Source organism: Mustela erminea, chromosome 1, assembly GCF_009829155.1.
Source record: "Mustela erminea isolate mMusErm1 chromosome 1, mMusErm1.Pri, whole genome shotgun sequence".
Lineage (NCBI taxonomy): Eukaryota > Metazoa > Chordata > Mammalia > Carnivora > Mustelidae > Mustela > Mustela erminea.
In genome coordinates this window covers 110,050,811-110,077,031 of record NC_045614.1, presented here as the reverse complement: position 1 = coordinate 110,077,031, position 26,221 = coordinate 110,050,811, and the positions used below count along the sequence as shown (strand labels likewise).

At 40.4% G+C, this 26,221-nt stretch overlaps 1 protein-coding gene across 10 annotated transcripts in view; it reads left to right on the top strand.

Moving 5' to 3' along the window:
* Window positions 1-26,221, top strand: part of LPP (LIM domain containing preferred translocation partner in lipoma) — a 644,971-nt gene that overhangs the window by 472,965 nt on the left and 145,785 nt on the right. For all 10 annotated transcript variants that reach the window (XM_032359809.1, XM_032359818.1, XM_032359824.1 and 7 more), the window contains one exon: window positions 15,738-15,864. In XM_032359809.1, the coding sequence (XP_032215700.1) occupies window positions 15,738-15,864 (127 nt within the window). The remainder of the gene's footprint in view (window positions 1-15,737; window positions 15,865-26,221) is intronic.

The window sequence follows — 26,221 nt, the reverse complement described above, 5'->3', positions numbered from 1 at the left end:
TACCCTGACCCTCCACCAAGCGTGGAGTTGTTAGCATCAGAAATCATCACAGTCACTTTGTGGCTCACTTTCTTCAGCCTCTCAGTAAAGCAACTTTTTTTCTTTTCCTTTTCTTCTTCTTCTTTTTTTTTTAATTTTAAAGCAAGCTCTACACCCAGCATGGGGCTTGAACTGACAACACTGAGATCAAGAGTTGCATGCTCCATTGACTGAGCCAGCCAGACGCCCGGAAGCAACCTCTTTTTTTTTTTTTTTTTTTTTTTTTTTTTTAAGATCAGCAGCAAAAAAGTATGTATTTGAATATGTAGTGTTCACCCGAGTCTAGAACAGCTGACCTGCTGTGCCAGAGTCCGGGGCTCATCTGCAGACCTGTTTCCCTAGCTGATCCTTGTGTCTGGGCTGACTATACCAGCAGACAGTTCCCTCACTTTCATTAAAGCATGCCTGACCTCTTCATACACAGCACAGACAAAGCAATCATCAAAAAGGAACACAGAGAGACATAAGAGCCAGGGGTCAGTTACATGTGTTTTTACCTGGAAATGAAAGATGGTAGCCTTTCAAGTTGACTCTCTGTGTGTACTTCTCAAGGTCTTCACCTGGGATGTCATTCCTGTTATATCCCTGGATGTGTGGCTTCCATCTTTTCACAGACCTGATTAAAATGCTTCCCTCTCTTATGAGTGTCCTTTCATCTCCCCAGCTTGAGCCGTCTCCTCCGTGTTCTGGCAGCAGTGATTAAACCATTGTACTTTGGATATTTTATTTTTGGAGATTTCCAGGTGTCTCATATTTCCTATTGTATTTCCTAGAGGGTGGGACCCATATTTCAGTTATTTCTGTAGCACTAGTACTTATGGGGCACACAGCAAATATACTTGGAATAAATGTATTATTTACAGACATCTCCTCAGTTATGTTTAGTTTTTGTGTTATTAGAAGCTGTCTGAGTTGCATCTCATAAGTGAAACAATGTGACTCTTAACATTTCCATGTTACTGTAACATCTAATTACTTGTTTGCCAAGAGACTCTCTATATTCCAGAAACACTGAAGGCTGAGTCAGTCATATTAAGCCTTGTCAGGAGGGTTGAGGCGTGGCTGAATGACCTGGGTCAGAGTTACTAATACCTTGCTTCCTACCTCTTACCCTAGAGAGTTAGGAGGATAGAGATGGATATAGAGTTTTTGATGATATTCATAGTGGTGTTATAATAATACCCCTTTGAATCTTTGTGACACTTAATTATATCAGACCATTTCATTCTGATTGGAGTGACACTTTGGACCCCATTCCTCTGCGTCTTAATCTCTAGTTACAGGAACTCGGGAGACGGTTTCTAGAAATCAGTGTGGTTGGGCACAGACCCTAGCTTTCTCATACCTGCTCTGGGACTTGGAAGACGTTATTTAGCTTCTGTGTGCGTTTCCTCAACTGTAAAGCGAGGTAGCAAAGGAACTCAGGTCATTGGATTACTTCAGAGTTCATGTTAAAGGAGAGAACGTCTGGACAGGGTAGTGATTCCACGCAGGTTACTGTTGGAATCCTCAGACACTGTTTAAGACCCCTGATGAAGAAAATCCTCACCACATGACAAGTGTCTCTGAAAGGCATGTCATTAGAAAATAGTATCTATGATGGGAGAAAGGAGGAATTAAAGCCTGAGTAGGACTCTGAGCTCACCCTATAGCAACAAGAAGCTCAGGGGTTCTGTGTAAACTGACGAGAAACACCTTTTGCCAAGTCAGGGAAAAGAGCCTTGCATGGGGTTGGTACCAACAAGCCTGGCAGAATCCGCTGTGGACCACATCTGCTTGTGCCAGCTGTTGTCAGCCTGTGTAGGCTTGCTGAGAATAACAGCAATGATTTTCACTTTATAGCAACTTCCATCTTGGGATCTCAGAATGCTGCATAAATGTAGATTAGGGCTCCCAACGTTTTTGCCAAGAATGAGCATACTTTATAGGACATCAGGAATGCATCACTCTTCTCAGTGAATCTTTCATGATAGAAAGTGAACTAACTAGCTTTGAATTAGACTTCCTTCCCTGATTTGAGCTTTCTTCCTGATTCTACCACTCCTCTTCTAGGTGACCTTGGGCAACTCCATTTCCTCCCCAGCCTTCCGTTTTCATGTTAGTAGTTATAAAGGGACTCCTCTACCCGTTGGTGACCTCTAGTGTGTCTTCTGTTTCTAAAATTTGCAGAGAATCTGCTGGGGATCTGGAGTTTCCTCCCAGACAGACTATTGCTTGACACTATTTGGGAAGGGTTTAGTTCTTGTCAAATGTAATACTTACATAGTATTTTATTCATGGTTAGGTCATAGCCCAGAAAAAAAATATTACTTTGGTCACTAGAAAATGGCATTATCTTTTAGCTTTTCACATGAGAGTGTATTTGTGTCTTCTCCATGTGTTTCCCTTTACCCACCTTTAAACACAGTTCTACTTATCATCTCCTCTTACTATTTTAAGATTTGCCATTAACATGCCAGCTTGTATCAGAGACTGATGAAGTAAGTAGTCTTTTTTTTTCTTTTTTTTAAGTAAGTCATCTTTTGAAGAGCAGTTCAACTTCTCCTACTGTATCGTGAGCAAAGATCTCAAAAATGACCGTGCCTCTCAAAGTTCTGTACTCAGTCCATCTGTGGTAGGATTTCCCAGGGTGCTTACTATTTTTTTTTTCTCAGTTGCCATCTTTCTACAAGGAGGAAATATTGCATGATAAAATGTAGCATTTGTGCTTAAGAAAGATTCCTTTGATCATTCAGGATTTTGTAATATATGATTAAATTCCCCTAAAAAATCTGGGTGCCTGGATGGCTCAGTTGGTTAAACATCCGACTCTTGGTTTTGGCTCAGGTCCCGATCTCAGGGTCTTGAGATCGAGCCCCACACTGGGCTCTGCACTCGTGCTCAGCAAGGAGTCTGCTTCAGATTCTCTCTCTCTCTCTGTCTCCCTCTTTCCCTTCCCTCCTGCCCTCCCCCCCTTAAAAAAAATAAATAAAAATACATCTTTAAAAAGATTCCCCTAAAAAGTCATAAAATCCCTCTAATTAGATGCAGATGGGTCAAGCAGCTGAGACAGTTGATGTGGTGGTTAAGTGTTCACTTTCTGGAGTTGATGACTGGATTCAAATCCCAAATTGCCAGTTCCCGTCAGTGTGATCCCTGTGCCTCAGTTTTCTCATTTGTGAAATCAGAACAGTAACCATCTGATGGGGTGACTGTGACGAGGAACTGAGTTGATGTAAAATATTTTGAACATTAGCCCCTGCTGAGCACTCAGTGTTCCTCGCTTATTCTCAGTCTCATCAGTTATAAATTGGTAAATATTATCAATTAAACGCTTACGCATTTCTGTCTTTCGGAGTTTATGGAAAGGGATATCCCTTCAGGAGACTTACTATTACGTGAGTCATGGTTGATGATCAGTTAGCAATATGCAAGCTGCTGGTCTTTGCATTCACATCACTGTGTGCTTCTTTCCCCTCTGCCACAGTACTCATGAATGACACTGACTCATTTATATTCCCTGATCCACCTTCCTGCCACATTTGAACGACCTCCAGAGCTCAGATGCGACCGATTGTTTGTGAGAATTTAATACAAGTCATGAGCCGCTGTTAAATATTAGCACACACCATGTACCATTTTAGGTATTAGTCACAATGGCTCTGACATGGGGCATTCCCTCTCTCCTTCCTGCCCCCTCACCCCCTATACAGATGCAGACACTAATGCTAAGAGACGTTGACAAAAATGTTATACAAAAGAAGCGATGTAACTTGGTACTGGCACCAGCTTTGTCTGCTTCTGAAGCCCACACTTTCTCCGTTATACCACAATCAATGTTTCTGAAAGTAGAAGGGGCCACATCGGTCTCCAACCTCTGATATAATTAGCATCATGCTTTAATCAGTGAGGTTGACTGTCTTGATTAACCTTTATGATAGATCATGTAAGTTTCATATTTCTAAATGAATATATAGAGGCAGCTGTAAATTAGTGGAAAAACACCGAGCTTGGATCAGAAGACTCGTGTTTAACTCCTGGCTCTGCCACTTATTATGGGTGTGATTTTGGCTAAGTCACTTAACATAGTCACTTAAACCACTAACTTGGTTTGTTTCTTTGTACAGAAAACATGCTTCCATGCTTTGGAAAGTATTAACTGAGATCCAGCGTGTGTGAGTGTTATATTCGGATTCTTGTTGGCTGTGAAGGACCGTGGAACTACAAAGTGTTTGTTTGTTCTCTTTCCCTCAAGCCCTAAAATCAAGCCCCCTGATCCTCTTGGAATGCTTTTGGTCTGCTCTAGTCCACTGTCTCCTGTCTTTCCTCTGAATCTATAATATCCATTGATTTCTTCACGGGATATTTACATACCATAGCCTATCTTTAAGGATAATAAGAAATTCTTAATTAGTCCAGGTGGCTAAATGATTTACATGGACCTTGTCATTGAACTCATGAGGCAAACACAGTTGGCCCCATTTTATGATTTAGGCAACACATCTTTAGTCAGCTGAAACATCTTTCCCCCGGTCACACTTTTGGGAAGTAGAGGATGTGGGATTTGAACCCAAGCAGGTAGAACATCCCTAGAGCCTATATTCTCAAGTGTTTAAGCCATAGTGACTACCATCAACAGTCAATGCTTTGCTTCCTTCTTGTATTTCTCCTTCACGAGACTTGACTGCCTGTCTGGACTATGAATTCCTTGAACTGGATGACTCTCAATTATGTTGATGATTGACTTAATACCTAATTACTAGTATTTGTGGATAATTTAGCGTAGATTTCACAGAAACTACAGTTTTCCACACCACTCAAATGCCCTAGAAGCAAGGACTTTTGACTCCTTCTTCTTTGTCTCCAGCCAGAAGCTCATCTTCCCATAAAGTTGAACTACTTTGATTTGATTTTCACGGGTCAAGCAAAAAACCTTTTTCTCTGTGTTTCTCATGGAGACACTTTGCTCGCTTCCCCGCTAGGGCCCAGAAATCCAATGTGATTAGTGCCTCTGTGGGAAGACATGCCTTATTTGCTGCCGGTGACATTGTTACTGAACAAAACACATGCCCTTTCTTTGCATCTGAAGTGCCAAGGATGGCAGAGCAAGAGCCTTTCTGACTCAAATGAAAACCACCTTGTGTTAGGTGAGATGTGGGGAGTTAACCATTTGTTGGCTGGCGTGCATTTCCCACGAAAAACTCAAAAACAGCAATTTACCTCAGCCATGGAAAGTGATGTGCCAAGCGTCATATTTGCATATTAAAACCGAAAAACTGATTTGCATGTCATTTCAGTGTCTTGTGTCACGTTCAGGCATCTGTCAAGCCCACTAGATAGAAACAGCTTGTACAGTAGAAAAGTGTTTCTGTGCATATCAGGACTGAAAATCTAGGTGCTTTTATTTTTTTCAGCAACTTGTCCCCACCTTAGATTCTCCATTCCCTTCTGGCTTCGTATGTGAAAATACTTAAGACAAGACAGAAATCCCATGTTTTATAAAGTCTATTTTTTTATTTTCTAAGGGTAATCCATTTTGACTATATTCAGTGTAGATAGTTTAAAAATTATTAGGAAGAAGTTTAAATTACCCATAATCCCACCATCCTAGCATGAGTTTTTTTGGTATATTTCCCTCTAGTATCTGTATTTTTTTAAATACCTACCTATATAGACATATGTGGGCACTCTTTCATATATGTTTTTATATATTTATAATTATTAGATGTACTATTTTAATATCTTGAGAATGGCAAGAATTATGATATCATGATAATGGCAAGAATTACGAGATAGTCCAAATAGTGATAAGGAATTGCAAAAACCCCGTTTTGAATACAGTGGATTAGAATTGCAGTCAAGGGGCGCCTGGGTGGCTCAGTGGGTTAAAGCCTCTGCCTTCAGTTCGGGTCATGATCTCAGGGTCTTGAGATCAAGCTGGGGAGCCTGCTTGATTCAGCAGGGAGCCTGCTTCCCCCCCTCTCTCTGCCTGCCTCTCTGCCTACTTGTGATCTCTCTCTGTATGTCAAATAAATAAATAGAATCTTTAAAAAAAAAAAAAAAGAACTTCAGTCAGGGTGGGAGCCCTCATAGGACACATACTGTGATGTCTGATACAGCTTTATTAAAATGTATCTTCTGGTTGAGGATGACTTTTCTGTGGGACAGTGCACAGGAATGAGTGTGTTGGGGTAAGTTGTTTCTTCCCAATGTTGGAGCAAGTAGTTCTTTCCATTGTTCCAGACAACCAAATGAAGATGAAGGTCTTCTCAGAAATCTTGGCCAGGCACTAGTGGGGCACAACGAAGACCAAGACCTGTTTAGTTTGAAGAAAACCTTGAAGGACAGTTCCTTCTATTCATCAAACTTTTATGTCCTGTGTCTCATTGAGGTGAAACCTACCAGTGGAAATCGTGTTTTATAATTGTCTTGCCTTTGTTATAGCTAATCCCTTAGATATAACATACAGAAGACCTGATTAATGGGGAGAAAGGGGGAATGTATATGGGTTTTAGCTGTAGTATTATGGAAACAGCTTCTTTTAGCTTTGGGTAGAAACAGTATATATAAGAGGGTAGTGAAATGTAAGAGGTCTTACCATCCCACAGAGGCAACTCACTTTCTCCCTTAAGGAGGGCTGTCTGGGAGCACTGACATGGGAACTCTGGGTTCAGTTGGCAAGATGCTGAGGAGCATCACTTCTCCCTGATGCTGAGGCTCTGGGTTTCATGCCTCTCACCTTTCCTACTTCTTATCTATCAGGTGGGACAGCATCTGTTTTTCTCCCTGAAATTCATTGCAGCAGGAAAGCATGAGGGGAGTCTACCTTGTACCATAGAGCCAAACATGAGAGCCCTGCTGTATAACTTATCTTTTGGTGCCAAAAGTCAACTGGGGCAGTTGACCATTCGGAGAGCCAGCAAAGTGTCGTTCACCAAATGTTGTATATTTGTTCAAGGTTTGTAGTTAAAAGAACTCAGAGAGATTCCATCTCTTGCTGAAACGATTAGGGTGAAATTCAGGTATACTAGCCTGAGTGCTTCATCAGCAAACACTGAGCTCAAGAGAGAGTATTACTCTGCAGACATTCCACTTCCAAAAAGAAAATCATCTTTGTTGGTGGTTTGTAAGCTGTCCCTCCTGGTAATTAGAACTGCCAATTATGTGATGTTTAATATCTTACAAAGGTTCTCCCTATGAATTAGATATTCTTAACTTCCAGTTGATGGATGAGAACATCAGTAATAGAGGAACAAACAGTGGGGAACTGAAATGGTGCCCCAGACGTCAGGCCTGGGAACAAGCATGCTCCATGCCCGGGCACTCTTGAGGCTACCTGACTAAGAGCGGTGAATGTATAGAGGGGCCACCTTGCTCTGTGCTCAGCCTGCCTCACCATTGCACCCTGTGCGCAAACATCACAAGGCCCCTTAGTGGACACTGGGTGATTCCCCCCACTTCTGGCTGCAGTGGCATCTACCACGCGGTCATTCAGAATCATCCATCCTTGGCCATGACTCCACTAATTTGTCTGAAGAAAGGTGATGGAGGTATCGATGCATGACACAGGCAAGAGAATATGAAAAAAAGGTCAGAAGAAAATCAAGCTTTTGAAAGTTGAAAACTAACTGGAAGGGGTTTCAAAGCTAGCACCAACTATTTCACGTCAACATTTCTGGGTCCTCTTCTTTGTGGCCTTACCATTCATTCTCTAAGAAAATGGAGCTTAAGAATAGAAGAACTCAGAGCACGCTTTTCTGCTCCTCTGCAGCTGTAAGGAGTTTTCATTTATGGGTTTCTAGTTGTTAAAAGGCAGTTCACCCTGCCTGTCCCTTCCCTGTGGCCCATTGCTTTTAACCCCAAGCGGAGTCAGTATGCAGCAAATCTTCTGCCCTTGGCCTGCAAGGGTGCTCCTTCCATTAAAAGTGAGACGTTGAGAGTAGAGTATGGTAATTCAGTGAGAGTCAGAAAGTAGAAGCAGCCTCAGGAAATTGCATACTGCAAACTTGACATAGTTAAATAGAAAGGGGAAAAAAAAAGAAGGAAAATATCAGAAATATATTTTTTTCTGGCAGGCTTTCAGCTCCAAAATGGGGCTAATTCTACCTTTTGAAAGAAGATAATTTCAATGTTTCTTTTTTCAAGAACACATAATTGAAGTTATTTTCCCTCTGAGAGAAGGAACCTCTTGTACATCATTACAAATGGACAAGAAAAGTGAGCAGCTCTGGTCCCCGAGTGATAGAGTACTCATTATCATGTAATCTCTCTGAATATCTTGGCTGTCTTTTCCCGGTGTTTATCTGCCTGGGCGGTGCTTTTCTGGGAAGGTTCAGATTTGGACTGAGTTCAACTTATCTAGCACTTAGTAACTAGGAAGTGAATGGCGGGTAAGGACCAATGGGAGAGAAATGACCCACGGCGCCGCAGGAGGTCAGTATCAGAACAACTCAAGAGGCTGACGTGATGACAGAGGGTGGGTAGCCATTTTGTAAAATGGATGCGTAACCCACATATTTAAATAGTTACATTGGTGGGAACAGAAATTCAAGGTAGTAGGTGTTCCCCTCGGGGTCTTCGCCCTTTGCACCCCCCGTGCAGGCTTTATGTAGGAGGGCTGGGGAAATTCTTTCTCCACCCAAGGAGGGGTGGTGGTCCCATGGGGTGTTGAACCTTTGTTTGTTCTTGACTTTTCATGCCCCACATGTAGTGAAAGTTCAGTAGGCTGCAGAAACCCTGTGACCTGCCAGCTGCTTACTCAGATTCAGAATGCTGAATGAAGTTCTAGATTGTTTCAGGGGATGCTGACAAGTAGTCTAAATCCTCCTGTAAATGGAAATCTCTTTAATGATGTTGTTTCCATTTACTCAGTGTGTGTCTGTTTTTATAGACTACAAAGTACCCGAAAATATGAATTATCTGTGATTTCCCTATAAATATCTGTAATGATATGTGCCCTGCATAATATGGGCACAAAAATAAGATAGGGTAGAATCAAAGGAATCTTTGAAAACATCATTTTGCACAGAATGCTACTAAGCTCAGGGAATAGAAGTGATTTGATCAAAATGACTGGACTAGTTAAAGGCAGAACACAGATTAAAGAGATAAATAGGTCCCTCTGTGCTTGTGGGTTCCTATGTAGAAATACATAAAACCCTTCAAATACCATCAGGTGTTACATAAGTATGGCAACATCCTTATCTGTGTTCTTCATCTGGCAATTTCCTTGCTCACCGAGGACTGTCCATACTCACTTTGTCTGCAGAAACAGTCCTAATTTTTGCACAGTCTCAACCATAACTTTTACCAGGGACTATATCCAAATCTGGCTACAGTATTCATAATAAGCCTTCCCCAGAATATTATAAGCTGGGCTGCTAGCAGGAAAAGAACCATGACAGAAAGGAACCAGTTGCAGATGCTTGGACATTTTCCATTTTCTGACACTTTTGTGTCAAGAAGAAAAAAAAGTGTTGTTGTTGTTTTTTTCCTATCTAAGGGGAAAATTTTTTACTATAAAAAGAGGCACATATAGGAAAATATAAAGAAAAGGAATATAAACCACTCTGCCATCAACCATTAACCTTTGAGCATGATTCTTGCCAGTCTCGCTTGTATAGCAATGTGAGGTTGGCCAGCTTGGTCAGGGGCTAGCTCTCCATGGGGTATGTTCCTCCTTTCTTGTGCCTCCTATGGCCACATCTAACTGCAGGGAAGAGTGGAAGATGGAATCCAGCTGTGTGCCCAGAAAGAGAAGGAAGTCCATTTTGGAGAGCTGTTAGTGGTCTCTGCCTCACTTAGTAACTATGAGACACCTTAAGCGTATTAGCCATTAAATTTCTCAGAAGTACTGTGCTGTCTGGTTGCACTTTTTTAAGGCATCATTAGACTTGGTGTTTGAAGACGTTGCCAGTATGTATATTTCAATAACGTGACATTAATAGAGTGAACACCCAGTTTTAAATCTCCTGATGACTCTGTGTTGCTTACAACAGTCTTGACATGGACCCTAGGTCATTTCTCTAGCCTCATCTAGCTCTGTTCCTCCCCTATTTCTTAACATTTTTTTTTCTAATGTTCATGTTCTTTTACACATGTTCTTGGAATATCTTGTCTTCTCTCTCTTTCTGTCTCTCTCTCTCTCTCTCTTTCATTCATTGAAATCCAACTTACCCTTCAAGATCCAACTAAGAGGTAATATCCTTACTGATAGCCTTCTCCCATCTCAGATCACCAAATTCATCCCTGTGTTTTAGTATTTACACTTCATTGTGCTTTTCTATTTTTGCGTCTCTTTCTTCCTAAACTGTGCCTTGTCAGTGTGGGGAGGAAGGGATCCAGAATAATTTGAATTTATCATGATAGTGCCTGACACTCAGTGATTTCTTAGGAAATACATATTTAGGAGAATTTTGAAGTCATCTTCTGAAATTCATCTCTCAGTAACTCATCCGTAGGTCATACAATGTGTTTTGCCCCTTCCAGGAGTTTCAGGCATTTCAAAGAACATACATATTAGTGATTAATATTGATACGTAGAAGAATGTTTTTTTTCTTAGAAAAGGCTAGAGGCTTTGTTTATATTTGCTTTGCAGGACTTTCATTTCACTGTTTAGCAGTAAACCTTTACTCTGAAAGAAATCCAAGTCATTACAGAAGAGTGGTGTAGAAGGGCGTGCATAGCCCCAGGCACTGAGAGCCAGCACAGAGTCACAGGGACATGCCAACTCGTCACAGCCGGTGGCTGTCAGGACTCCATGATTTTCAGGACTTGTCCTAGATGCCGGATTGCTCACTTTGCCTCTCTGGGCCTCACCTTAATCCCCCTAAAGTAGGATTACTTACTACATGGGGCTGATGCTATGAAAACTGTCACCCTGCAAAGCAACACAGAAATGCAAGGAATTATGATGATGCCACGGGAGCTACCCTGCTGGTCCTGTGCACATCTCTGCATTTGAAGAACAAACAAACAAAATAATGCAGCACATCCCTTTCCAGCCCCCACCCCACAAATTTTCAATCATGTTCTATTACCCAGACACAATGCTGGAAGCTACTTGTTTAAAAGATACATTGGACGGCTGCTCCCTTTTCTTAGGACGTGTGGAGCCCTTAGCACTACTGAGAAAGAGAAATGAAGAGGGGTGTCTTCACCCCAGGGAGAAAAGCCCTGAAGTTCTTAAAGGACTTGAACTTCAGAGAAAAGGCGTGGGCTGCGTCTTCCTTCATGGGAGAGGAGACATGCCGACATTGAGGACCCCGTGTTTTTCCAATATGTTTTCCAGGGATGTTCAGTTTTGTGCACTGTTTGGGGGCAGAGGCTAGGGGGCGGGGTGGGGGGAGTTCTGTGCCAAATAGCTTTCACAAACTCTAGAAGAGATGTTCTCTTGGGATCTTTCCACATAAGAAAAACCAGAAATCCAAGGTTAGCATTTATATGGGATTGGAATGTAAGAGAAAAAAAATGCACCTTTCCAAATGGGTTATTCCAGAAGCTGTATTGCTTCTGAACATATTTGGAGAATAAAAGGAAGGATATATTTGTCTTAAAATCTGTTAAGTCCTAACAGTCTAAGTACTTTGAAAGAAGGACCTGTGCTTGTAACGTAAGTGCTAAGGGTAGAATCCAAATTTCTGGCAGAGGACAGACCTGGCCTTCTTGCTGCCTTTGTTGATTTAAGAGCGAAGCAGATACTGGAAGCCCAGACCATGAGAAGCCATGTCCATTCCCTGAGGGTCTGCCCTAACACTGGGAGCAGGGACGATCAGCGTTTCCTTAATAGTTGTTGATTTAAATTAAAACAGTCAGTGTCATTACTATGACAGGTAATCTTTCATACAAGTCTCCACTTTCTCCATGGGAAACAATGTTTGGTTGGAAAATACGCATGGCATTTGGAGTCAGATGGCCACCTATTTGGGGCTCAAGTTCTCTCCTTATTGCAAGTCTAGGAAACAAGATGTAGGTCATTTTTCCACCCTTGTCTTCAGTTCTGTCACCTGAACTGGGATTATCCCCTCCCTCAGCAGTGGGTTGGGGATCCAAAGAGAGTCCCTTTGTTACCTTGGTTTGAGAAAGTAGTTAAGCTCTCTATAGCATGAGATGCAAGTTCTCTAATTCTTTTTTTTTTTTTTAAGATTTATTTACTTATTTTAGAGAGAGAATGAGAGCCTCACATGGAGGGGGGGTGGGGTCAGAGGGAAGGCGAGAGAGAGAGTCACAACGCAGACTTCCCACAGAGCATGGAACCCCACACGGAGCTTGATCTCAAGACCCTGAGATCGTGATCTAAGCTGAAATGGAGAGTCAGGCGCATAGCCCACTGAGCCGATCAGGCGCCCCACAAACTCTCCGATTTTAATCCTTACGACGACTGAGGTAGCGTGGACAAGCCCATTTTATAGAAGGAAACCAGAAGTGACAAAGAGTTCACTAGCTCCCACAAGGACTCCAAGCCATTGCCAGAGTTAAACCTCTGTCTGCAGCTATCTTGCCACTGCCACACAGTATGCCCCTTCACACTCTGGCCACAAATGTTTCAGGATAAGCTTCCCACCCAGTTCCAGTCTCTTGGTGACCCATCCTCCCTCTACTCCAAAGACAACTTTCTTTTTGTTGTTGTTGTTGTTGTTGTTGTTGGTTAGTTTTTTATTTTTTATAAACATATAATATATCGTTATCCCCATGGGTACAGGTCTGTGAATCTCCAGGTTTACACACTTCACAGCACTCACCATAGCACAGACCCTCCAAAGACAACTTTCTAATCTGTTGAGCGCACCTCCCTGCTGAAAATCCCCATTGAGATTTCTGTTGTCTGGGCGTTCTTCCCTGAGGGTCTTTAGAGGTGTCCCTGTAGCCCGTGGGTTTTCTGAAAATGTAGGTAAATTTGATGTGCATTTTTATGAATGCCAGTCTCTGCCAAAAGATTGTTGAGCACATCAGATTTTCAGAGTTTCCTGTGGTCTCTCACAGGGCCTAGAGCCCCTGGCCCACAGAGAAGACCTATGCCCGGGATGGCGTGGCAGTCAGGAGCGGGCCCTTCCTTTCTCTCACCTCTTCAGCCTTAAACAGAACCACTTGCATTTTTCCCCACATCCACACCCAACTGTGTCCCACCTTTGGCCTTTTGCTCCTCTTAGAGCTCTGCCTTGACCTGGGTTAGCCCATTCCAGGGCTTTGCTAGTACCCAGACTACCTTTGTCACTTGAATTAATTGCATTTGAAAAGTTATATTTCGTGGATTGCAGAAGTCAAATTAAATACTGTAAAAGAAACACAAACTTAGAAATTAAAAGGCTCTCAGCATTCCAAACCCAACAAAGCCTCCCTTTAACATAGGAGTACATGTCCTTTCAGACTTTCTTCCCTACCTGTATATTGAACGATACATAATTAAGCTCTACTTATTTTTCAAAAATGGGGCAATCATTTAGATTTCCTATCCTATCACTGGATCTGTACCTTTGATAGCATGGCTATGCCATCTTTTTCGTACTTGTAAACTTACAGTGTTCTCTTAAAACCTGTTCACATTCTATTGTATGTATCTATCATTGTCCATTTAAGTGACCCCTTATCCATGGACAGATACACTGTTACCTTTGGTTCCTTTTTTTTTTTTTTTTCCCCAAATAAAGTTCCTGTGATTGGCCTTGGTCATATACTTTTATGATTTCAGCAAAATTTTCCTAAAAGCAGATTCATCTGTGCCATTGTAAGTTTAATATTACTAGCAAACCACTCGTCCAATGTTCAAATGTTATTTGTACTTTAGAGAAGGCCTTCCATGTAACATTTAATGTTTACTGAATAAGTGAGTCTGGGATGGGCCCCTATGCTGGGTTTATCATAACTAGCCTGGCCCTGATCTTTTTGAGTGTAAGATTTCCTTATCTCACCATGAATAAGAGATTCTGGCATACAGCTCTACTTTTAGTCTCTGTCACTGGCCACATGTCATAGTTTGCTCATTGCTGTCCATTCTCCAATCCAAATTGTCCAACAGTGAAATAAAATCCCAGGGTTAGATTAGTAATGAACATAAAAAATTCTTAGCCTTTTTGGCCATCTGTATGTCTGTATTCCAACTTTCTATCCATTTTTTAAAAAAACTAAAAAATTGGAAAATAACCAGAGAAGAGTCCCAGGTAGATGCCAATTAACAACTTCACATATGTTTAGAAGGCATTTTATGCCTCAGACATCACACAAATAATTAATATGTATTTTGGACTGGTTGAAATAAGTGTTCATAGTAAGGAAGAAACATTTGTACAGGGATTTATACCTTACAGGATTTTCACATCCAAGAACACATTTGCTATAGTGAGGATAACAGGTGAATGAATGTGCAGCTTCAGGTTCTGATGAACTGATTCTTATAAACTCTTAATGAAAGGAGAGACTCTTAAGAATGCATAAACATCAAGGGAAGAACATTCTCAGTCTCAGCTCTCCCCATCAGCTATTGGGATGTCACTATTTCTTAACTTTTCATAAGTTTTTGTTACAAACACTTTGATTAAAGATGATGGGGTGTGATGCTGGATATGGCCAAAGTTATAATATAGGCAAATGGAAATAGAATTTTATTTTTTTTTAAGATTTTAATTTATTTATTTGACAGAGATCACAAGTAGGCAGAGAGGCAGGCAGAGAGAGAGAGGAAGGGAAGTAGACTCCCTGCTGAGCAGAGAGCCCGATATGGGGCTCGATCCCAGGACCCTGAGATCATGACCTGAGCCGAAGGCAGAGGCTTTAACGCACTGAGCCACCCAGGTGCCCGGGAAATAGAATTTTAAATTTCCACTTGTTTACATACTGCAAAATCTTACATCTGGCATCTGGCCTTCCTTCTTTCTCTACCTACTTTGGATTCTTTGTTGAACATCTCAAGTAATCTTTCCCCTGACACTTGATATCGTGACCTGGCTCTAATTCTTGGTCGTCCTCCTCTTTAAACACCACCCCAGGATCAGTGCTATTGATGTACCCTCCCCATTTGGTACGTGGCTGTTTGTAGTACTAAGGGGAGAAACTTCTCATCCTCGTTAAATGGCACACAGGGTCATTCACTTTCTGCACCCCTGTTCCCCATTAGACCCATCTCATCTCCTCTCTCAAGCTTTATATGTGGTACAGAAATATTCAGCTGTGAGGAGCTCCTTATGCCATCTGGCCTTTTTCTCACCTGAATGTGAAAAAGTTCTACCTGTAAGTTTCTTGCCCATTAGTTGAGTATGTCGTACTCTGTACTGGCCTCTCCTCTGGAATTCTTCCTTTCAGGCTACAGGAGAGGTCCCTTTATGTACCCTAGTTGTGCATGTTCTGTAGTTGCTTTATCTTTAATTATTGATGAACATGAATCTCTCCCTTGACCATAAACTCCATAAGTGGGAGGGGGGCCTCTGTGTATATTGTTTTTATAAATATACAACTGGTACGCAGTGACTACTTAGCAACTGTTGAATGAAATGAAGCCCTACTGTTGTAAACATGGATTTCCAAAGCCCAGTGGATAACTCATCTGGATAAGACAAGTGCATCCTATAAAATGGTGTGTCCCAGGTCAGACACTAAAGAACTGATGAAACTGATTGTTAAACACGAATCTCTTAATAGCCACGTCCAGTACTTTTTTGTCTACAATGCAAATACTATATGATCGTCTTGATTGTATGTAAAGAACTATGTGTCCTCTGCCTTTTAGGGTGGACAAACAGGTTCCATGGGGCCTCCAGCTGTTCCCCCCTCATTCCGTCCTGAAGATGAACTCGAACACCTGACCAAGAAGATGCTGTATGACATGGAAAATCCACCTGCAGATGAATACTTTGGTGAGTGGAGTTTAAAGCTGACTCCTGAAGTAAATGTCTTCTGGTTTTCTTAATTATTAATTAGGAGTACTATCAGTTCCACGGGTAAAGGATTTGAGTATGGATGCATTGGAGTTGGTGTGCTTCTGCACACGACGGAGTGTTCTGGAAATGATTTTGTGAGAGTGCCATAAATGGGGTATCTGTTTCGCTCATACTGAAAGTGCAAGGATACTACTGTGCAGTTTCTTGAGATACAAATTTGATTTTAAAATGAATTTTTGACAACTTCTAAGCTTCTCCTTAGGCAGAAATAGGGTTTCTGTATGTGTTCAGGTTCCTCACTCGTCTAAATATTTATATACAAAATGTGGAAGTGGATAGTGTCTAAATTCTGCACTCTCAATTATTTCCCTCTGCGAGTTTAGGAAAAGATGTTCCTGTTGTGTTTTTGTTTTTGTTTTTTTCAACCTTCTCCCTTCTCCAAATCTGTGAATAATTATGAACGGTTATCCCATCCAGTCCATGAGGATAATGTGGATTGATGAACTATATGCAATTTCCAAGGTGCTACGGACACATAACCTGTCTTCAGGGAGGTTGTAATTATTCAGAAAAGATAAGAAAAACACACGAGTAATTACTAATCTTGGTAGGAAGCTGTAAGAGGCATAAGAGAGGCTTATGTGAGATATTATAAAATTTAAAAGCTCTTTTCATCAGGAGCGTCAGGAATGCCTTATAAAGAAACTGGTGGTACCTAAACCTGGGCCTTTCATATTAGTGCCTCCCAAATTTTCTATGATGGAAACTATTTCCTCCTCAGTCTGTTGGAGGCCAGTATTTGTAGAGAGCACAATTAAAATTAATTACTAAGAAAGTGAAATAAAGAGAATACAAAATGGAAGGCCACGTTTTACCACTATGAGATTGAATAAGAATCAATTACCCTATTAAAGTGTTACATTCTTTCCTAAATACTCCCTCTCTTTTTGTACTCTGTCTCAATGGAGGGTGACAAACATTTCTTAGATCCCCACCCAGGGACCATAGTTTGAGTAGTATCACTTTAAAGACATGTAGGGAAAGGAGATTTCATTTGTGGGGGGAGCAGAAGCAAAGGCACAGAGGTGGAAACATACACAGGTTTTCACTTCTTCAGACATTTACTATTTTCATGTCTTCCCCTTGCTCCCTATTTGGGAATGTGTAATAACAGGTGAACTGAGGACACTGGTCCAAAGCCACACCATAAATGGAATGGTATAAGATATGAAATATTTGGCACTGATTTGTAGATAGGTGTAAGTCAATGGTGGAAATAAAGAATTCTGGTTTTGGCCCTTCCTGTGCCTTTGATTGGCTAAGCAATAGTGAAAGTTTCCCCATCTGCTTGAGCCCCATTTCCCACCTTAGTAAATCAGAAGTGTGGAGCAAATGTTTTCTAGAATTTCTTTCAACACTAGTAATTTTCCGTAGGAACAGCATTACTCCAACAAAATACAACAAAGCTCAAAGCTACACACAAATTGATAGGAGGAATGCATGGAGAATATTTTTTTTAAGGTCTCTAGTCCTATTAAAATATACTAAAAGTGTACCATGCTCTTGTTACTGATGTGGGGGAAAGTTTTATATTGGAATCTTGGGTAAACTTTTTAAAAGAGCATGTTAAAAGCAAAAAATAAGGTGACAGTACTAAAGCATATTAAAAATAAAAAGCAGGGCTCCTGGGTGGCTCAGTTGGTTAAGCAGCTGCCTTTGGCTCAAGTCATGATTCCAGCGTCCTGGGATCGAGTCCCACATTGGGCTCCCTGCTCAGCAGAGAGCCTGCTTCTTTCTCTCCCTCTGCCTGCTGCTCTGCTTACCTGTGCTATCTCTCTGTCAAATAAATAAATAAAATCTTTAAAAAATAAGTAAGTAAGTAAATAAATAAATAAATAAATAGCAATCTAATGTAACAAGTATATATGCCTCATATATCATAGCAACTAAATACATAGCAATAAAGAAAATTGAACATGGAGAGTAATTGTGTTGATGAATATGTATTAAACCTACTGGGAAACAGATATAAATTAAATGTTATCTTTGCCTTCAAGAACTATCCTAGCTCTAATAGTTACTAGCTTAGACAACTTGAACAATTTGGTTACGCTCTCTCAATCTTTGTTTTTGTTTTTGCTTTATCTATACTATTAAAATAACCACTAGTTCATACTCTTATTTTGAGTCTTGGGTGAAGTATTTATAGAAAGCACTTAGCCAAGCTCTTGGCATATAGAATATCCTCAAAAATCAAAGTTATCCCATGCTTTATTTAAGAAAATAAGATATGCCTATTAGAAATCCATTAAAAATACCTGATTTAAACCTAAGTTCATCACAAAAATAGAACATATGTCACCAATTGGTAAATAATAATTGCCAAATAAGGAGTATGAACCATGAGAGAGATTGTGGAATAATGATTAATGTTTATTGAGTACTTACAATGTGGCATTGGTATTCTACGTACTTTATAGGAATTAATCTATTTCATCCTTATAGAAAATGTATAATCCTATAAAGGCTATTATTATTTCCATATTAGGAAATTGAAGCACTGAAATGTTTAGGTAATGTGCCCAGCATCAACAGCTAATAAATTGTAGGACTTGATTAGAATCCAGACTTCGTTCTATACTTTTTTTTCTTCTAAAATTTTTTTCCCCAGCTTTATTGAGATATACAAAAGACATAAGCATATAATCAGTGTCCATAACTTGGTGGGTTTAGAGATGTATATACATTTGTATTGCTCCACCACAATCCAGACAGTAAACATATCTGTCATCTCCAAAAGTTTAAGCTGGATAATTAGGAAACCTTTTATGGAGATCAGCTTTGGATACACAGAAGATAGAAGAAGGTATTCTCTTTGGAGTAGATAGAATGAACAAAGTATGAATTGAGACCAGGATTATTTAAGGAAAATTTACTTTAGGTGGAAAATATCTAAGTGCCTATAATGTACAAAATTCTCTGCTAAGTGTTAGAGGCATTTGGCTAGACATGGATCTTACCTTGAAGATTCCTATAGCCTAATAGAGAATATATACAGAGCGATGATCTTTAATCCTAACACAAGACTGGAAGTGACAAATGACTTAATCAAATTTCAGCCAAAGTTCATCGAGAATTCAGAAAAAGGAGAATAGACATTCCCAGGCAGAAATGGAAATATGTTTATGGAATGGTTAGCCTTTGAGTTAAGTCTTTAAAAGTATGTTAATAGAGGGGCACCTGGGTGGCTCAGTGGGTTAAAGCCTCTGCCTTTGGCTCAGGTCATGATCCCAGGGTCCTGGGATCGAGCCCCACGTCGGGTTCTTTGCTCAGCAGGGAGCCTGCTTCCTCCTCTCTCTCTGCCTGACTCTCTGCCTACTTGTGATCTCTATCTGTCAAGTAAATAAATAAAATCTTAAAAAAAAAAAAGTACGCTAATGGAGATTTGGAAGATCTAGAGGAATAGAGAATAGAGAATAGAGGAATGATGGTAAGGAAGTGATATCATTTCTGACAAGGGAAATTTTAAAATGATACGGAATAAAATCATTAAAGTGAATCACCAATGTGGGAAGGAACAAATTTTGGGAAATAAAATTGGAGAATAAGGTAGGAGCCCTGATTGGATTCTGGTTGGAAAAAAAAAAAAACCCTATTAAATATTTGAGGCAAGGTTAGAGAAATTTGAATATGAGCTATATATTCGATAATACATCAATGTTAATTTCTTGAGTATGGTATTGTGATTATACATTGTGGTTATACAAAATGATATCCTTATTTTTAGGAGCAATGTACTGAAGTTTAAGGAGATGTGTCATGATATCTGCAACTTACTTGATGGGTGATAGATTGATCGGTAGATCTACACATAAAGATACTGATACAGATATGGATATTGTGGGGAGGGCTGAATCACTTTAGATTAAAACAGCTAGAGATGCCATACCTGGGTGGCTCTGTAGGTTAAAGCCTTTGCCTTTGGCTCAGGTCATCATCTCAGGGCCCTGAGATCAAGCCGTGCATCAGGCTCTCTGCTCAGCGGGGAACCTGCTTCCCTTCCTCTCTCTCTCTGCCTGCCTATCTGCCTACTTGTGATCTCTGTCTGTCAGATAAATAAATCAATCTTTAAAACAGCTAGAGATGCCATTATTACACAGCTACCCAGGACACCTTTCTTCCTCAAAAATGTATTGAAGCCTCACAAATGAATTCTTTTAAGACTCCTTTCTTGGGTGGGAAAAGTAGAGAGAGTTAGATTCCTGTGCCTTCCAAACCAGAATCTTTTAATGATTACAATGGATCTTTGACATTTCCCTCTCCTGTGTGTGTTTCCTTGTTTCATACTGGACACATACCTTTACTACTGCTGATGAGATGATAGTCATTAGGATGGTGATGATAGGAGCTGATACTGATCTAAAGCTCTATTCATAGTTTGAAGGACAGGTCTGGTGATGATGTCTTCATTTTTTCGGTGAGGAAACAGATTCAGAGAGGCTGAATGACTTGTTCAAGGGTACATAGTTAATAAGCTTCAGCATGTGGACTCATTCTTCTCATCTCAAGTCCGTGCTGATTCATTACCATTATAGAACGGTGTATGTTGTTCCTGCACCTGTCAATAGCTGACTATCCTGCCTCGTGTCATGCTTTCCTTCCCCATGTCATGACGTTCAAGTGAGAGACCATTTGTGCCAGGGCCATGAGTTGTGTGGCTGGAACGTCCAGTGTCTCTGGCAATATATTTTAAGTGTGTATAGAACCTAAATTAACTGATGGGGCACTGAGTGTGAGTTTTTTGGTTTTTGGGTTTTGGGTTTTGGGTTTTTTTGTTTAGTTTTGAGCGTGACCTTTTTGCCATGGCTTAGATACATACTTTAATACAGCACACCCAATACCTTCCTGTCAACAGTGTTAGCGACCAGCCCTTCTGTTGACCTTGCAGAAGGCAAATTGCTCTAATTACAGCACATCTCATTTTCTTAACTCAGTTCCTGATAAATATTACAAGCAGGAACCTTCAACTGAGTCTCAGCTGGTTATTTTTTTTTAATGGTTTCTTCTAAAATGGTGTTAGTTTTAGTGTTCTATACTCTTCCATCTTCATCAAAATCAGGGATTGTTGCATTGCAGTATTAGATAAATACCACAAGGAATGAACCCATAATGCAGCAGATGGATAAGTCCGTATCTTTAAAGGAAAGTCAAAATTCTCTCGTGCTCTGAACATTTTCCATCTGTTTTGGCTTATGTGATTGGGCTATAGAAGATTCTTAAGTATTTTCTCCATGGGTAATAGAGTCCTTGAATGGGCCTCAAAACACTACCCTGTAGGGAGAAGAAAGGAAACATACAAGAAAATTGGAGGTAGAATATTCTCATGTGTTTCAGTAATCAGGCACTGGGCCTTTGGCCCAAATCTAAGCACCCTGTTTCCCTGGGCACCTAGGAAAGTGTGTTTATACTCAAGGAGATTCTCAGTTCCAACGATAGATATATAGAAAGAACAAGAGGTGATGAACTATGAATTATTTTAGGTTAGGGGAAACTTCAGAACTTAAAATGAGAGGGAGAATTTTAAAATTAGCTATTAAGATGAATGGGGAGAAAGGTACCATTGCCAGAATATTCGGGAGCTTACAGGGCTAGTTGTCCTGATTGGAGCTTATATTTTTCTGACAGTTATAAGGGGGGAAATGTAATAGAAGGTCAAGTATGTCTCTAGATATTTTTGCCACATCTTTTGAATTAATCCAAGAACTTTCCCTATTGGTTGACACACCCGAGCCTCTAAGTATTGTGCTTTCTTTCATTTTGAAAGACAAAATATGTTTATGTAAGAGAAGTTCCATGTCTATCCCTCTATCCATAGTTCTCCCCCAAAATAATGGTGTTCTGGCTGTGCAGACCCTAATACCTAAAATAAGACCATTGGAATATAGTATCTGTGGAAATGAGAACTGTAATATATCTGAGGATAGAATGAAAATATCTACCAGCTTATTTTTAAACACAAAGCTGTAATTATCTTGGCATTGCTTACATAGTGTTGTCTTATTCCTTCTTTTAAAAAAACTGAAGTGTGTGAGTCTCAAAATTGTTTAGGGAGCTATTTGAAGAATCCCTATGCCTTTAGAGCAGCACTAGGTAAATTCTCTTCACAGAACTTGGCATTTGTCTAAGAATTTTTGTTGTTGTTGTTTCTCTCTGACTATTGTTATTGAGGTATAGTGGTAAATTTTCATAAAGCCAGAAGTTTGTTCTGGGGGAGCTAGGATAGTAGGACAGAAGTGGAACATAGGAGGCAGTGGGGGCCTGGCATGTGGTAATTATGCCTCAAGAGAAGAAAGGCACGGGTTGGCATGTGCTGTTATTCCTTCATTAATCAAGCTAACTCACCATGCTTGGTGCTATGTATATTCTCAGTTGAGAGCAACATGGAGGTCTAGTGAATGTCCCTGAGTAGAAACAGAGTGCCCCCGTCAGGGAGGATTGGTAGTCCGTTTATCGATACTATGTAAGACCGGTTGATAAGTGAGCATGCGTGGGGGACTTGGACCATGATGCTTAGGGAGCTGCAGACCACTCTTTGAGGTACAGTTGAAGGTGTGGAGGAAAGAAACCTGGAGCCCTGGTGCTGCTGGAAGACTGCTGTGTGCAAAAGAATTAAACTTGATATCCACGCCTCCAAAGTTACCAACAAAAGCAAGGCAAGTGCGGGGAAGCCCCGAATTTGCCTTCAGTATGATGAATTAATGTTTTGAGCAGACAGAGACAAGTTCTTGGAAGGGTCTAGGTCCAAGCCCTATAGCCCCCCACGGAGGAAGTGATGATAGGTGTTCAGGAGTCCTCTGGATGATGAGATTGGATTTGGAAAGTACTGTCCTACTCTGACGTTCAGTGACGTGGGCATCTAAACTGGCCCAGGGATCAACCTCCTGCATCCAATTTCTTATTCTGCCCCCAGATTGTCATTTCTATGAGGTGATTACAACTGACATCTAGATAATGTTTTGTAAAGCACTTTCATACTTGTAATATCATATGAGCTAGACAGCAGCCCTCCAAAATACAGTATTTTTTCCCCATTTGGCACGTGAAGACACACAGGATCTGAGGAATGAAGGGACTCCCGTTCTCCAGGGCCACCACCCATCCCTACAAATCAGAGATCCCAGAAGCACAGCTCCCCGAAGCAGCAGCATTCCACTGAGGCCCAGGTCTCCTACCCCAGATCTTGCTCCCTTTCTCCCCCAGCACACTCTTCCTGCGGGGTTGCTAGATAGTCATGAACTGGGAGGCCAGTCCGTGAACGTGCTCTGTCTTTACCTTTTCCATCAGTACAAGGAACAGTGTGTCTGGTTTGAAAAGCGCTGAGGGGGTCTCAACTGAGAGGTGCTAGGTAATTTGTTTTTCTTTGTTGTTATTATTTTGTGTCAAGAAAATAATTTCCGAAGTGCTCCTGTCAATTACAAACTGAGAAGTGACTCCAGGTGGATAGTTGCCTTGAGTACAGATGGAACCTGAGGCCTTAAGCATCTTAGTTCCCCAGGAAAAAAAAAAAAAAAAAAATGACCTAATTAATTAAAAACCCCAAAAACCACAATGGAAGAAAAATTAGAAAATGAGTAGCTTAGAGAAAAGGTTATATTGATCTGGGAAAAAATGGATTTCTCGGTTTTATTTCTTTCCAGCTCTTTCTTTAAGGTATCTGTGGGTCGTGGGAATAGAATGTTTTCTAGTTAATGAGACATAGTAGATATATTTCCTTTTGTGGTGGTGATTTCTGGTAAGGTGTTTGCTTGGGGCAATATATGTTTACAGCACTAAATAAATAATCCTAAGCATTTATGTGTTCCATCTTAGCACACGTTAATTTTTAATTAATTTGGCTATATAGTGTGTTTTTAAGCATTCATTTGGGAACCTAGACTTACAGTGTCATAAAGAATTAAATCGTAGAAACTATCTACAACAATGTTTCATTTTCCAGAAAACTGAAGTCCAAATGACTCACTCAAGGTCATACAGCTGGAAGTGTTTTAAACTCTAGGGCCAAAAGTTCCTTTCTGAATAAAGAATAGAAACTAGTCTCTGCTGGTGGGAAGAGGGATGGCAGGCCTATTCACAAAGGTGAGGAAGTGGGTTTCCCAGACATTTTTGTGAACCCACTCCTGGATATACTTTATTCAAACTTGAGTGAAATATGCATTACCCTTAAAAATGATAAAATAAAATCAATGACTTATTAGGACCTATGTGCATATACTGTCCTGAGCTCCTTGATTTTTAAATACAAAGTTAATGAAGAGATTCCCAATATCTTTAATTTTTCATTTTCATCAATTTTTTAAATTTATATATATTTCCTTAATTTCTTCTCAGTGTTCCAGAATTCATTGTTTATGCAACACACCCAGTGCTCCATGCAATACCTGCCCTCCACAGTACCCACCTCCTGGCTCCCCCAACTTCCCACCCCTCTTCCTTCCAAAACCCTCAGTTAGTTCCTCAGAGTCCACAGTCTCTCATGGTTTGTCTCCCCCTCCAGTTTCCCCCAATGCACTTCATCAAATTTCTTATTTGTATTATCCCATGTCTATTTTCCCCACAAGAATGAAAGTCTGATTGAAGTAATAGTTTTGTTTTCATTCACTTCTGTGACCCTATCTTCACCTCTAGAACACCTTCTATCTGACTGATAGAAGATGCATAATATTTGTTTAATTAAGTAGTAAACATATAAATGAAAATTGTGAGTATACATTGGGTATTCCCTGTGGCAGGACATGTTGTAAAGTAAACTACAGAGGGAAAATACTTCATTCATTTAACAGACATTTATTTAGCACCTTATGGGATCATAAAAGGTTAGAGCTGGAGAGAATCAGAGAATATCGAAGGAAAATCCCCTGAATTTTAGAGATGAGGAAACGAGTGAGTTTTCTAAGTTGCAAACTAGTTAGTTATACTGCCATGGATTATAATTCAGACTTTTTGCTCCTTTTTTTGGTTTTTTAAATCACTTAAGTATGTAGAGGGAGATATGGTTGCTACATTCCTTGAACTTTAGTGAAAATTAAATTGACACCCTTGAACTTGACCTCTTTTGCATGTATTTTTTATGAGAATTAAGGACTGAAATTGGTCAGTTGATGGGTTACATGACTGAGATGTTCTAAGTTCTAGATCACATTTACCTGATTTCCCACTGTGCAGTTCATCATCTTTTGTTCCCAGGCCAATCTCTTAACTCCTCAATTTTCTGCTATTCTAATCTAATTGGGTCAGATGAGCAGGGCATTTCATTGATAGAAACCATCCTTAGCCCATGTTTATGTGTGTTTTCCATAGCAACCAGCTGTGAAAGGTCGTTCACTTCAACTAGACCCTTCCAGGCTGTGAACCACCACCCAGATGGCTGTTTCATATGGTCTTTATATCAACAGCAGACACCCACTCATTCAGTTACATTGAGATCATCATTCCCTTCATCAGAGAATGAAATCTAGAAAAGAGATTCCCACTTCATAATGAAACTTTTTTTTCTTTTTTTCTTTTTCTTTTTTTTTTTTTTTTTGGTCTAATAACTGACAGCAGACTTGGCATTCTGGGAGAGAATGAGCTGGCGGGAGGACACATTGTGTGACCCAAAAAAAGTTCCAGTTCATAGGTTGTTTATGGTTGTGTGCTGAACTGTGTGGCTAGAGTTGAGCCCTGAGCCTACAGGTGCTAATTATGCATGTTCTGATCTTAAACACGCAAATACAGATAACTCTGAACTCTGCTCGCTTTACTGCCCAAACCATCCTTCTTCCCCCTCACCTGCTCTTTCCCCACAACTTTCTCTAAAACACACAGATAATGATCTCCTTCCAGACTTTGAAGTGACATTAGATTTGTCAGAAGGGCTAATTAATTGACTGTCAGCAAAGCCATTGTTTGAACATCTGTGGAGTTCTATTTGGTAGGCATCTATTGTACTTTTAATTGAATGTATTCAGTCATCTACAAATATTTATTGAGTGCCTACTATACTCCAATCATTGTAGTGTACACTAGGGGAAATAATACAATGTAGCATAATGGCCAAGAAAGCATTGTTAAGTCCTATAGCACCAAGGGCTTTAATGGTGAACCAATTTTATGACTGGCAGTAGAAAATACATTGTTCTTCATCCAGGTTCAGGGGCCTTTCCCACTATTACCAGTTGACCTGGGACAGATTAAATATCACAGGAGTTCACATGAAGAGAGACCTATTGTGAGGGAGTAGCCTAGTTGGCAACTTGAATGGCTTGAATTCTCAGCAAAGACAGGTGAATCCTTT